Source organism: Rhopilema esculentum, chromosome 16 (assembly GCF_057945365.1).
Source record: "Rhopilema esculentum isolate cy_ngs chromosome 16, ASM5794536v1, whole genome shotgun sequence".
In the NCBI taxonomy this organism is placed as follows: domain Eukaryota; kingdom Metazoa; phylum Cnidaria; class Scyphozoa; order Rhizostomeae; family Rhizostomatidae; genus Rhopilema; species Rhopilema esculentum.
The window spans coordinates 8,280,953-8,292,867 of NC_142830.1; the positions used below are offsets into that span (position 1 = coordinate 8,280,953).

Here is an 11,915-nt window from a genome sequence, read left to right on the forward strand (position 1 = left end):
AAAAGGGTAGCCCGAGGCCCTACTTTGAAATTGATAAGCTATCTGTTTGTGAACGATCGCCCTTGTCATGTGAGCACAATGTGATCAGTTTGGTCCCATTCGTTGCTGTGGTGGTGGTAGGAAAATTGAGGAATCTTTTCTTTTGAAGCGGTTTGTTTGCAACATTACCAAGGACATGAACATTGTGAGTATAAAAAAATTTGTCTATTAAACGTATAGACCGTATGCACAAACGTATATGCCTGGTCAGAGTTAAGGAAACCCATAAGAAATTTAGCCTTCTACATTCACAGAATCTAGTTACTCAAATAATGTCCAGCATATGCAGTAAAATGTGTAGACTTTGGCACCAGGCTCTCGTTTTAGCCAGAGGTACCGCTAGGCTCGTCCTGCCAACAATCTTACAGAAATGATATTGCTAAAAATTTGCCGAATCTTGCTGACAAAGAATATTCTTGGTATTTTCAGGCATGTTTTTTTGAATTTGTTATCATCTAGAAATTTTTAAATATTGACTGCTGTTAGTGTCTAGAAAATTTTGTTTAGAATTTTGGGCTGCCATTTAGAGCATCTTATAGAGGCATCCCCTGGATAAAATTTCTAGCATTCCAGTGTACTTGTAACTTTCAGATTGTGTAATCATGGATGATGGTTTGTCTTATTATTATGCACGATTACTTTTGGGGATGGGAGGGGCCGAAAAACTAGGAAAGCTTATATCATAATATATGTATGATCACTTAGCGCTTGGAAATTCATGTTAGTTTTTTATCATTCTAGTTTATTGTAAGAAAGCACTTGAAAGACCTCTGTTGGACAAAACAAAGAAAAACATATTGAACATGTCAATAAATATTCAAATGATGGAGGTTACAGTGAAGGTTTGGAACATTTCTATGCTTTCTAAGCTCCATATTTTCCAGAGTTATATTCTAGTATTTTTGCTAGATGGTCAAAAGTGTCAAAAGTGGTACAAAATGTCAAAAGTGAGTAGATTTATCAATAATTTCCTTCATTTAGTTTCAATAATTCTAAATATTTTTTCTCACAATTTTTTGCTATTTTGCAACATCTGCATTTCATTCTTAGTCACTGTATTCTGTAAACCAAGTATTGCTCCAGTTTCACAAGTGATTTGTCTAGATTGTTGTGGTTATATTTAATTTCAAATAAATCTACTTGCTCTATATTCCAAAATCCCAAAGTGATAATATTTTGGTTATGATTGTGCTATATATGCCACAACAGGTGCTTGACTGCTTGTCTATATCAACAGGTTTTTAGGTAGGGATTTCTTTTCTGCAGAAAGACAGCTACTATTGTTCAGTTTGATGTGCTGTCTCAAATCCAATCAAGAGTAGCAGATATGAAAACAGCCAATATGAGTGCCTGTTTGTAAATAATGCAAAATTCCCTTCATATTCCCTTCATTCTGTAAGAGATAAGAAGCACTTTTGAAAATAGCATTATTGACAAAGTCTTGACAATAGAGCTTTTAATCTACAATTGAATAAAATGTTTTAATAAACTATAAGTGAAACTCACCTAGTACTGTGTGTAATGACTGACTGATATTCAGCTAAGTTTCTGAAAGGGGGAGCAGATGTTATAGCACTAAGGAACAGAAATCCAAAGTACAGAATTATTCTTGTTCTAAGAAATAAATGAATTGTAAAATAGGTATGAGGCACCACAAGAGCTCTGAAAAGAAAGGGAAATGATTAAAGAAATGGGTAGTCATGTTACGTTGTCAGGGGTTACATTGTCAAACACAAAGTAGTTGTGAAAGCATAAAATGTGAAAGATTGCATACCAGTAACTGGATCTCATAAAAGTATGAATTTTTATAATTTTTGAATTTAAACCACATGTCCTAAATGAACACCATGAAATGCTTCTAGATACGCACAATCAGTTAAATATGTCTAAAATCTGGTGATGTGTATCTAAAAGCAAATACCACCCACCAACCTAAAAGTAGATGGGCTGAAAGGGCCTGACCGAAGATTTTTTGAGATCGCGCCCTTTACAACACTGAAAAACACCCCTTTTAAAAATTAATTGCTTCTTTCCACTTATTTTTTATAAACAGTATGATTCAGAGAAGAGAAACAGTATAGTACCGTGTACTTAGAAACAGTACTATAAGAATTAATTTATCAAGATAAGACACCAAGAAAATGAATAAAAAATGTTTCCTAGTCAAGACAAACTGGTACTATTTAGGATCCGTTTGAGAAATTGTTCCAAAGTTGCGTTAGAGTACACTTTCTAAAAAATTTCTAACCTACCATTGCAAAAATGTGGGGCTATAGCCCCTGCTAGCCCAATGCCTGCGCTGTTCCAGGCTAAAAGATTTGAATTTTTTTTACTGATTACTGCGTTGTTGTAGTTTTCTCAACTCCACAACTGGCCAACTCCTATTGTTTACAATGGTTTGGATGTTGGGAATCAATAGAGTCCTAAAGTGTGACTTCACCGAAAACTTATTTTTAGAATTTTTGAATTTTGACCACATAACATAAAATAACACCACGAAATACTTTCAAATATGCAAAATTGGACAAATACGTCCATATTTGTGTATATTGGACATAATGGACATAAAGTTATGAACAGAGACCAAAATATAGAGGTAAAGAGCCAATACACATGTGGCCATATCTCAGCCAATTCGTAAAACAATTGACTGATTTTGCACTTTAAGAGGTATTTCATGATGCTTTTTCAGGTTATGGGATCCAAATTAAAAAATTCTAAAAATATACTTTTGTGACGTCATCACTCTAACTCTATTGCAACTCTCTGCGCCGTTTCTTTGGCACGGTATAATTTATACTAATCCTACAAACATCCAGACTACTGAAAATAATGGATGTTGGCAAGTGGTGAAGTTGGTGAGTTAAGCAAACTACGACACCGCAGATTAATTTGGCTCTGTTCATAAAGTAATGAACAGAGACCGAATTAGAGAGGTTTGGTGGGAAGGTTATCTTAAAGGTAATGTGTCCAGCTAAAGCAAGCGACTCTGCGGCGGTTTTTAGAAACATGTGATTCTTCATGTCATCGCCCAGCTATTACGGTCGTTCTGTTTATCTATCCTGCTGCGAGGTCAGCTTTTCATGTGAGCAGTTTTGCATCGCAAGAATACTAACCAATCGCAAGCCGGTATTTCAATGAGTGGCTTGACAAGTTGGGTATACGCAGTCCTTTTATATGGACACATTACCTTTAACCAATTTTAACACATTTAACTGACTTTGCACATTTATCTATATTGTGGTATTTCTTGGTACTCTTTCCATTTATTGGATTCAAATTCTAAAATTCTAAAACTCGTTTTTGTGACGTCGTTACATAACAGTTCTATTGTCAGATGTTTAAAATCAGATAGAAGGCTATTCCTTTGGGCAAATGCGCGAATGCCACACTTGTAGACAAGTATTCAGAAATAGAATCTTTAAGTTCCTCGTGTAGCCCTACTTTTGTTCTTTGTGGGTCGTAAAGGTAGAAATTATAGTGCCAACGCCAGAAGTCTGCTGGCTCAGAGATTAATGGTGATGAAGGTGAAACACCAAGATAACACTAAAAGTTCTCTATCGTACTCCGTACGCCACGTTACTGACAATCTTCTCTCCTTCTCCCTTAACCTTACCTTTATCGACGCAAACTATGTATTTCCACCAATCAAAATTTAGGAAAACAGGGCACAAAATTTAGGACATAGACTTTTTAAGGAATCACTTTGAAATGCATACATGTTGTAACCAAATCTATTAAGATAAATCTATGACTCAACCCCAGGTCCTACCTCTAACCTATGTTGCAGACCCCAAACTTGAAAGTAAAGGGGTGTGGCACCAGTGCCGTCGAACGAAATTCATATTGGGGGCTGCCCATTGTTTTCCTTCTCATTCAGTACACTGTTATGAAGAAAACATACTACAGTTTGTCAATCATTGGGGGGGCTACAGCCCCCAGCACCCCGGCTCCGACGGGCCTGCTACTACCCCCTCCGCCAACAATGCCCGTTCCCACTCTAGATAGAGCCTGCGTGAAATCATTCGTTTCCTCTTTGAAATAAATTCATTACTCTTTTTAATACTCCAACTGTGAATAAACTTAATTTAAATCTCCCTTTTGTTCAAGGCCCTCATAAGGGCCTTGCATATTTAGAATATCCGACTCGCCTCTAACACACCCACTGATCTCAGTGAACACACCCCTTTTCGTTTAACGAAGGTCCCATACACGCCGCAAAATTGTATTGTGACTTCGAAATCCCATTCACATCACAAACTGACTGCGTGTGTAAAACCCTGACTTGCCAACTCACCAAATTATTATATTACGAATATTGCGCATGACGTTTGGTTCTGACGAAGCAACACGAAATCAGACGAAGTTTGAAAACAGTAAGCATCGTTTTCCATTTTTTTTAATTACAGTTATGTAAATTTAGATCTTTCTACTGTTTCTGCTTCGAATGTTCGTTCATTCGTCAAAAGGCAAGGGCGAAGTCAGCAAGATGTTTGTTAATGTTGTGGGGCAACGATAATTTTAATTGTATTGCACTGCAGCCAGAAATAAAATCGAGTCAAGTTTTGGTTTTAAATCAACCTAAGATTGTTGTTGGATGGAAAGAAAGGACAGAATATTATTTCGATTTATTGCCCCCCCCCCCCGACTCGCAGTGAAAAGGGAAGGAAGCCTTGGCCCCCTACCTTTGCTAGCCTTGTGGCCCCCACTTTCAAATTCGTGGCTTGGGTCCTGAGCTTAGCAGCAATGTAATCACTTTGTTTATTATTATCGAACTATATATAGCCATTAGGCACTCAAAAGTATTTTTAACAATTTTATCAGACTCTTCATACAAAAGTAAAGACCTTTACAGACGGATATCATGCAAATGTTAGATAGGGTGTCTATAATGTCACGACTGTGCTTGGATGTATGCATTTTCTTTCCAAGAGATTTAGTAAATGCCAAATCATTAAACAAGTTCTAAAAAGAAACTGAAAGATTACTATGAAGACATAAAGTACTCATTGTGATCCTGTGTTTGAATAGTCAGTAAAAATATAACTTAAATAAGATGAAACTAGTGCCAATAGCATATACTCAGGCACCGTGGCATCAGTTACAACATGCCACCTTTTAGGATCCCTAGGACCATTGTTTGATTGTCAAAAGACATACAGTTTTTTGTCACATTGAGTCACAAATGACAATGAGACAGACTTCCGCAGTACTGGATGATTGAGATCTAGTACTGTGGTGTATATAAAGGGCTTATTCAATGCCAATCTTTCAATGAGAATTAAGACAAGGCAGGTCAGAATTAAGATATGGTGTATTCCCATGCTCTTCCCTCTTTTGCCATGAATATAATTGTCATAGAGAAAAAGCCAAATTATACAATACAAAAATATTTCAAGCTTTCAAAATAAAATGGTAATAGACTGGTACCACCAGTACCGCTGCAAGCGGCCACATGTTATGTTATGTTATGTTATGTTGTGTTTTGCTATGCTATGCTATATTTTGTTATGTTATGTTATGTTATGTTATGTTATGTTATGTTATGTTATGTTATGTTATGTTATGTTATGTTATGTTATGTTATGTTATGTTATGTTATGTTATGTTATGTTATGTTATGTTATGTTATGTTATGTTGTTTTTTGTTATCAGTGCAGAAGTCCGCCTAGAGTCAATAGAAAGGATGCATCTTATCAATTTTTCTGTCTGCTTTAAGAGACACAACTCTGCTCTGTATTTGTCTTAGGGCAATGGGGCAAAACCCCCAGCCAGGATGTTGGAAGTCTTCTAAAAGTTGGCCTGGCAGAGGTAAATTGGGAAACTGGTTCCTAAAATTGGGGGGACTTGTATGAAGTTCTTAAAGTCCATCACTAAAACAACAAGCACTTTTTTTAAAGGGGTTGCCTCACTTGATTCCATTATTCCTTGCCCCTGCTGTTTATGTGCTGCTGGCAACCTTCTTTTGAATAACTAGTTTTTTGCAAAAAGCTGTTTTTCAGTTGGGTAAGCTTTTAGCCTCAGATCCAGACACCTGATCCATTGCAGGGCCTTTGCTTTTACAAGTGAAAACCATTGAAAGTGGTAATGCCTAGATGGGTTCAGGATCTTGCTTGGACTTTCAGTATATAGAATACAAACAACATTAATTCTAACAACAATTTCAAGACTAGTGCCCTGATTTGTGAAATAAAACAATGACAAGGTAGACAAGAGCAGGACAGAACAGTCTATATTTAACCAAGCAAAACTTTTATTGCCACTGTATCTGTAGTGTGCTCAATTCTTTGTACACAAAAATAATCCCAAAGCACTAATAGTTTCTTTCAGCATAGTTTTAATGAACTTGTGATGTTGAAAATAGTATTTAATTTGAGAGCTTATTCAATTTTCTTGAACAAAGTTACAAAAAGAAGAATTTGAATTGTTCTGTTTTCATTCTTATAGCCCAAATGGAAGGCAAAAATAAAGTAAGGATTGGAAACCCCCATTTGGCTGATGTCGATGAAGATAATTTTCACCATCTTGGATTCACTTCATCAGGAGCAAATATAAAAGACGAATATTCTGATATTAAGGTATAACAAACATTAATCCGATAAATATATATATATTTATTTCAAATCTTTATTAGCTCTTGTTAATGGTTTTAGAATTAAAGCTCAGTTGATGTAGCATTAATGGTGTTTAGCAAAGTTATTGTAGCAGATGTGTATTTTTGTTGGATAACATCTGATATGAATATTACATTTAAACTAATTGTCATTTCCTGGCTTTGATCTTGTTTTTTTCTTTTTTAGTTTATTTGCATCAGTGGAAGCGACAATAGAGTCCTTAGATTTGCTAAATATCTTCAGTCAACTCTGAATATAAACAAAGATGTAGAACTACAGAATAGGTGCCTCACAGACAGATATGTAATGTATAAAGTTGGACCTGTTCTTGTATTAAGTGTAAGTTTTGCTATATATACTTTTTGGTATTTAGTTTGTAAGGCACTGAAAAATCTATATAACCTTTAATTTGAAATAGAATTGTGGAACGAAAGAAAAACCAGAAATTATATTAACTATTGTTTTGAGCATCGCCCATTATCAAGTCAATCTTATTATTTTAGTCCTTTTGAGCATAGCCCATTCTAAAGTCAAATTGACTTGATAGTTTAATTTAACTTTTTTTTTGTTAAGATACTTTTATTTTGTATTTTTAAACTTATATTGTTACATGATATTGTACACCACACAATATAATATATTAACTGAAAAGATATGCTTATCACTCAGTGACTCTAGCCCTTCCCCTCAATGTAACCAAACCTTGCGATTCCCAAGCAAATTTCACCCTTATGCCTAGAATTTCAGTTTATATCTGTTGTTTTCATGCTTTTCTGATTGAAATTTTTAAAGGAAACAATGTGAAATTCTAGTGATTTAAGTTTGGGAATCAGATATAGATATGAATTGTAAATGAATGTGTGCAAATATTTCACACAGTTGCTTTTTATTTTAGCATGGCATGGGTATTCCTTCTGCATCCATTCTACTTCATGAAGTGTTTAAGTTATTGCATTATGCTGGTGCAACAGATGTAGTGCTTTTCAGGATGGGAACAAGTGGTGGTTTAGGTAAGCGTTCACAGAGGAGGAAATTAAACAAAAAACATGGGGTGATTTCTTTTCCTTTACAAATACTACAGCAGAAATATTTGCACCAGCTCATAAAAGACCACACAAAAGTGTCTATTCTGCAAGAGATATCTAGGAAATTTATGATGACAATGTACTAAACATCAAATAGAGATCTGCCTGACCAAAACCATGCCCTCAAACATATCATAACAAAAGCATATTGATCAAACATAATAATTGATCAAACATAACAAAAGCATGTCTAAAAGTAGTGATTTTCTGCTCGGGATGCATTTTAGTGCCATTTTCAAAAGTTGTTTTTTAGTCAGATAATGCTATCAACTAGAGTCTCCCCCCTCCCCCACTTACAATTTCTTGGCATTGTATAATATATGTTTTCAAGCCAAAGCATTTGTGGCTAGCACAGCCTTCAATTTCTTTGGCAGCTAAATGTGTTCTAGGCAGTAGGTCGCAAGCAGGGGACAGCTCTGGAGCAAGATGTTCTTCATCAAGCATTCTAGGTCCATTTGGTAAAGAAAAGAGCCAACATGCTAAAGAATTTCACAAAATGAGTTGACAGATATCAAGTGTCCCAACTTCCAAGTCATTATGCCTCTCTACAAAGTTCCTCTCTCCATTTGGGGCACCTTCCTAGAACCTCAAAAATTATGTAGACCCTAAAAGTCTTCATAGGTCTTTTACAGCATGTAAAAATGTATTACAAGATATTTGTCTATAATGCTTGCTTCTCTATAATGTATTTGCTGTTTAAAATTGGTAACCAAATCTCCATCTGGTTGATAGGTGTGAAAGAAGGTACTGTTGTAGTAACAAAACAGGCAGTGGATGGCCTGTTACGACCATTCCATGAACAGGTAGCAAGACTTTAAATTTTTTATCTAGTGTGCAAAATTGTGTTTCTAACCATTTTTGGTTAGCAGGCATTGGTGGTATAGACATAATTCAAGATTTCGAACTATAAGGAAAGTTTATCCCTAAGATTAGAGTACAGAATGTAGGTGTTGCTAGAATGCAGATTTCAATTTACCTATCAACAGGCAAGGTAATATATGCATTCCAGCAAGTACATACAGAAAGTATATACATATCACTAAATGAACCTTTTTTCAATGTAAGCCTAAATCAGATAGTTGGACACATTTCAAAGTTAGGGGACAAATACAGAGATATATATTTGATATGGTTTGATATCTGTTGTTTTTGTTTCTCTAGTTTTCAATATCTAGTTTTTATTTCCTATCTGTTCCCAAGTTTAAAGCATTATTTTATATGTAACTGTTACCTCCTCCAAGCTGATCTGCTGGATTTCTGGGGAGGGGACACGTGACAAGGAAAGCAACGGGGTGCACAGAAAATCAGTTTACACCTTGATCCTGTCCCATAAAAATTAGACCAAAAGCTTATCTTTTCTCCAAAAAAAGCCAAAATATACCGGAGCAGAAGGAGAATCTGCACTGTGATTAATGCGCATTGTTTGTGGGAGCAGATAATTGAAAGGATTTCTATCTTCTGCTTCTAAATACCATTTCCCAAATAATTTCCTAAATTTTTATTCCCTGTCCCAGAGTTTTGATACAATCCACTATACCTTTTCCCATAATTGTAATCAGAAAAGCAGACCCTGTCTCACTATGGGAAATAAGAATACCTTGCAAAATCATTGTTCTTTTAACCTCGTAGATGATTCTTGGTGGCATTGTCAGACACCCCACTGACATTGGATCTGTTGTCTCTGATGAACTTGCATCATATAGTAGTGAAAATGATTTCCACTTTGATGTCGTGCAAGGAGACACGATGTGCTGCAATGATTTTTATGAAGGTGAAGTACTTTCTCATCCTTTATCTTTAATACTGCAAGCACGTTAGACTCATTGCCAGCAACATTCCCTTATGTTTTTTTCCAGATTTTGATTGAGCGTAACTTTTAAAGTTTGGATTAAAATGGGTTTGTCAATGAACATAAACTAGACATATCCGGTCCTTCTGATGTCCCTTCTGCTGGTGCGACTGCATTGGAAAATGAAACGCAAGTCACTAGTTGTCAGTTTGCACAACTGCATTGGTTTCATTTCAAAGATATCTGTTTTGTCAATTTACTCGCGTTTTGTCACGTATGTGTCTGTTATTAAAAGTTTCTTTGTAGGGCCTATTTCCTCAGCATTCTACACCTTTCCTAAAAACTAGCTGCCTGCCCATGATTTTAAAGGCTTTTGAATTTAGATTTAGATCAAGGCAAAGATGCATGACGCTTCCACATGTATTTGCACTTGCAGACGATGTAGTTAAAGTTTATTTGCTAGGACGGGAAAATGGAAATGTTACAGCCTAAAGCATTCTCGTCCGTCACCTCTCTAGGTGCGGACATCTGCAAATGATATCAATTTACAGGGATGGTTTCAATTTTTTCTTTCTTCGTATCAAATGTGATCTTAAAGATACTTTGACTCCAAAAGTTCTTATCTAGTTTCATATGGATCGATTTATAGCAAAAAGGAAAGAATTTTCCACGAAACTGTCATTATTAATTGTTTATTGTTTGTCGTCTGTTGTATAGCACTTTTCTGATGTTTCTTTACATTTTATATAGGTCAGGGGCGTCTGGATGGTGCTTTCTGCGAATTCTCCAAAGATGCAAAGATGGATTTTTTGAAGAAAGCTTATGCTTCAGGCGTTCGAAATATCGAAATGGAATCTCTTGTTGTTGCATCGATGTGCAGACGTGCTGCTATCAAAGCTGCCATTGTTTGCGTGACATTTTTAAACAGGCTTGAGAGGGACCAGATTTCATTAGACAAGGAAATCATTGAAGAGTTCCAGACGAGGCCATGGAGACTTGTTGGACATTACATAAAAAAGAGGCTTCCCAGTCAATAGGTTGTCGTGTTTGTTACTGAATATTTTAAAAGGACCGCAAATGATACGAGTGGTTTTATCTATGAATTTTTTGTATTTATTCCAATAGAATCCTTAGTGAATTTGACCTGTTCGAGGCTTCAAGGCACCATCAAGCTTGTTGTCAACTGTTTTACCTATACTTTAGAAAAGTTGTGATGCCTTTTCGTTGTGCAAGTGCCCAACTTAATTAAAAAAGGCAACATGTCTAGCTATTCTAGCACATATGGCCTCTGTTATATTTGAAATGCCCACAGGTGACAGCATTTCCTGGCCTATCATGCCCATTTATTCTGATGGTGCTTTTAAAGCAGCGAATAAAATATCATTGCTTGCTGAAATGGCCACCGTGTTGTTGCTAAATATTACAGCTGTTCTGTTTTCGTCAAAAAGTGAAATGTGTTTTTTATCCAACTGCCATATCAAAATTGTGTATGTTTTTGTACTCCACCTTTTAAAAAGTGCACCCCTTTTGCCTTGACCGACACATCAGGTTATTTCAGAAAGCAAGGATTTATCTAGGAAAGTTTTAATTATTTATGTATAAGAATTATTCATCTTATTTTTCTTATCATCGTATTTCGCGTGCCATATTTAATGCATATATGAATATTTCTTTACTCTTATAAATTAGTATATATTAAACAACCTGATATATCCAATTACTGCTTAATTTTTAGCCACTTTTCAGGCATTTCATGCAACACTCTTACTTATAGGCCCTAAATACTTTGAGAACCTATATGACTTTCAAGACTGTTATATGCATTAACAAAAAGCAGTATCCTTAATAATTTCAATCGACTGTTCTATTTCAACATGAATTTGAGAGTTTTTGGCTTTTGATTTATTTGACTTTCCGATCGTTTTATAAGCATGACGTTGCCATTTTCGATTGGTATCAGAGGACGAGTAGCCTGCTTGCAGACTTTACTGTTTTCCTCGATCAAGAGGTGTCTGTATCACCCCCTTCCAATCTAAAAGTCATATGAACCGCTTATAGCGATTGTACAAAAAAAATGTCTAAAAGTCGTTGATCTAAGAGAAAGTAAATTTTCCATATTATTCGAAATATATAATTATTCTCTTTTTAACTATTTGGATTCATAAAGTTGATATTGTACGGTTTAAAAAAGAATTAATAGCCTTATTTTTGCTATTCGTGGCAGAATTAAATATTTATTAGCGTGTTTTTAGATTTGTTTCAATTGGGTGACATTGGTAATTTTTTGACTCACATTACTATGTTCTGTTTACACTCTTTTCCCAACAGACTTTGGAGATATACCCGTTCATTTGTTAGATGTCCTTAATGCTTGCTATATCTTGCTAT

At 35.5% G+C, this 11,915-nt stretch overlaps 1 protein-coding gene across 3 annotated transcripts; it reads left to right on the forward strand.

Annotated features, from left to right (window-relative positions):
* The first annotated feature begins 40 nt into the window (after positions 1–40).
* On the forward strand, positions 41–11,798 carry LOC135682384 (uridine phosphorylase 2). 3 transcript variants are annotated; one of them, XM_065197256.2, is made up of 8 exons: positions 41–184; positions 781–986; positions 6,487–6,617; positions 6,840–6,992; positions 7,549–7,663; positions 8,471–8,541; positions 9,368–9,509; positions 10,278–11,798. In XM_065197256.2, the coding sequence occupies exons 3-8, from the start codon at positions 6,492–6,494 to the stop codon at positions 10,562–10,564; spliced, it is 894 nt and encodes a 297-aa protein (XP_065053328.2). In that variant the 5' UTR covers positions 41–184; positions 781–986; positions 6,487–6,491; the 3' UTR covers positions 10,565–11,798. The 3 variants fall into 3 exon arrangements, with proteins under 3 accessions (XP_065053328.2, XP_065053330.2, XP_065053327.2); XM_065197258.2 differs by having other exon boundaries at positions 781–881; XM_065197255.2 differs by lacking the exons at positions 41–184; positions 781–986 and adding an exon at positions 4,266–4,415.
* Positions 11,799–11,915: the final 117 nt, after the last annotated feature.

Bases quoted from the DNA above. Each gene is read 5' to 3' on its own strand.
- LOC135682384 (XM_065197255.2), top strand. From the start codon at position 4,364: ATGACGTTTGGTTCTGACGAAGCAACACGAAATCAGACGAAGTTTGAA. The intron at 6,618-6,839 runs GTATAACAAACA...TTTCTTTTTTAG, and splicing joins ACGAATATTCTGATATTAAG to TTTATTTGCATCAGTGGAAG. The intron at 6,993-7,548 runs GTAAGTTTTGCT...TTTTTATTTTAG, and splicing joins GACCTGTTCTTGTATTAAGT to CATGGCATGGGTATTCCTTC.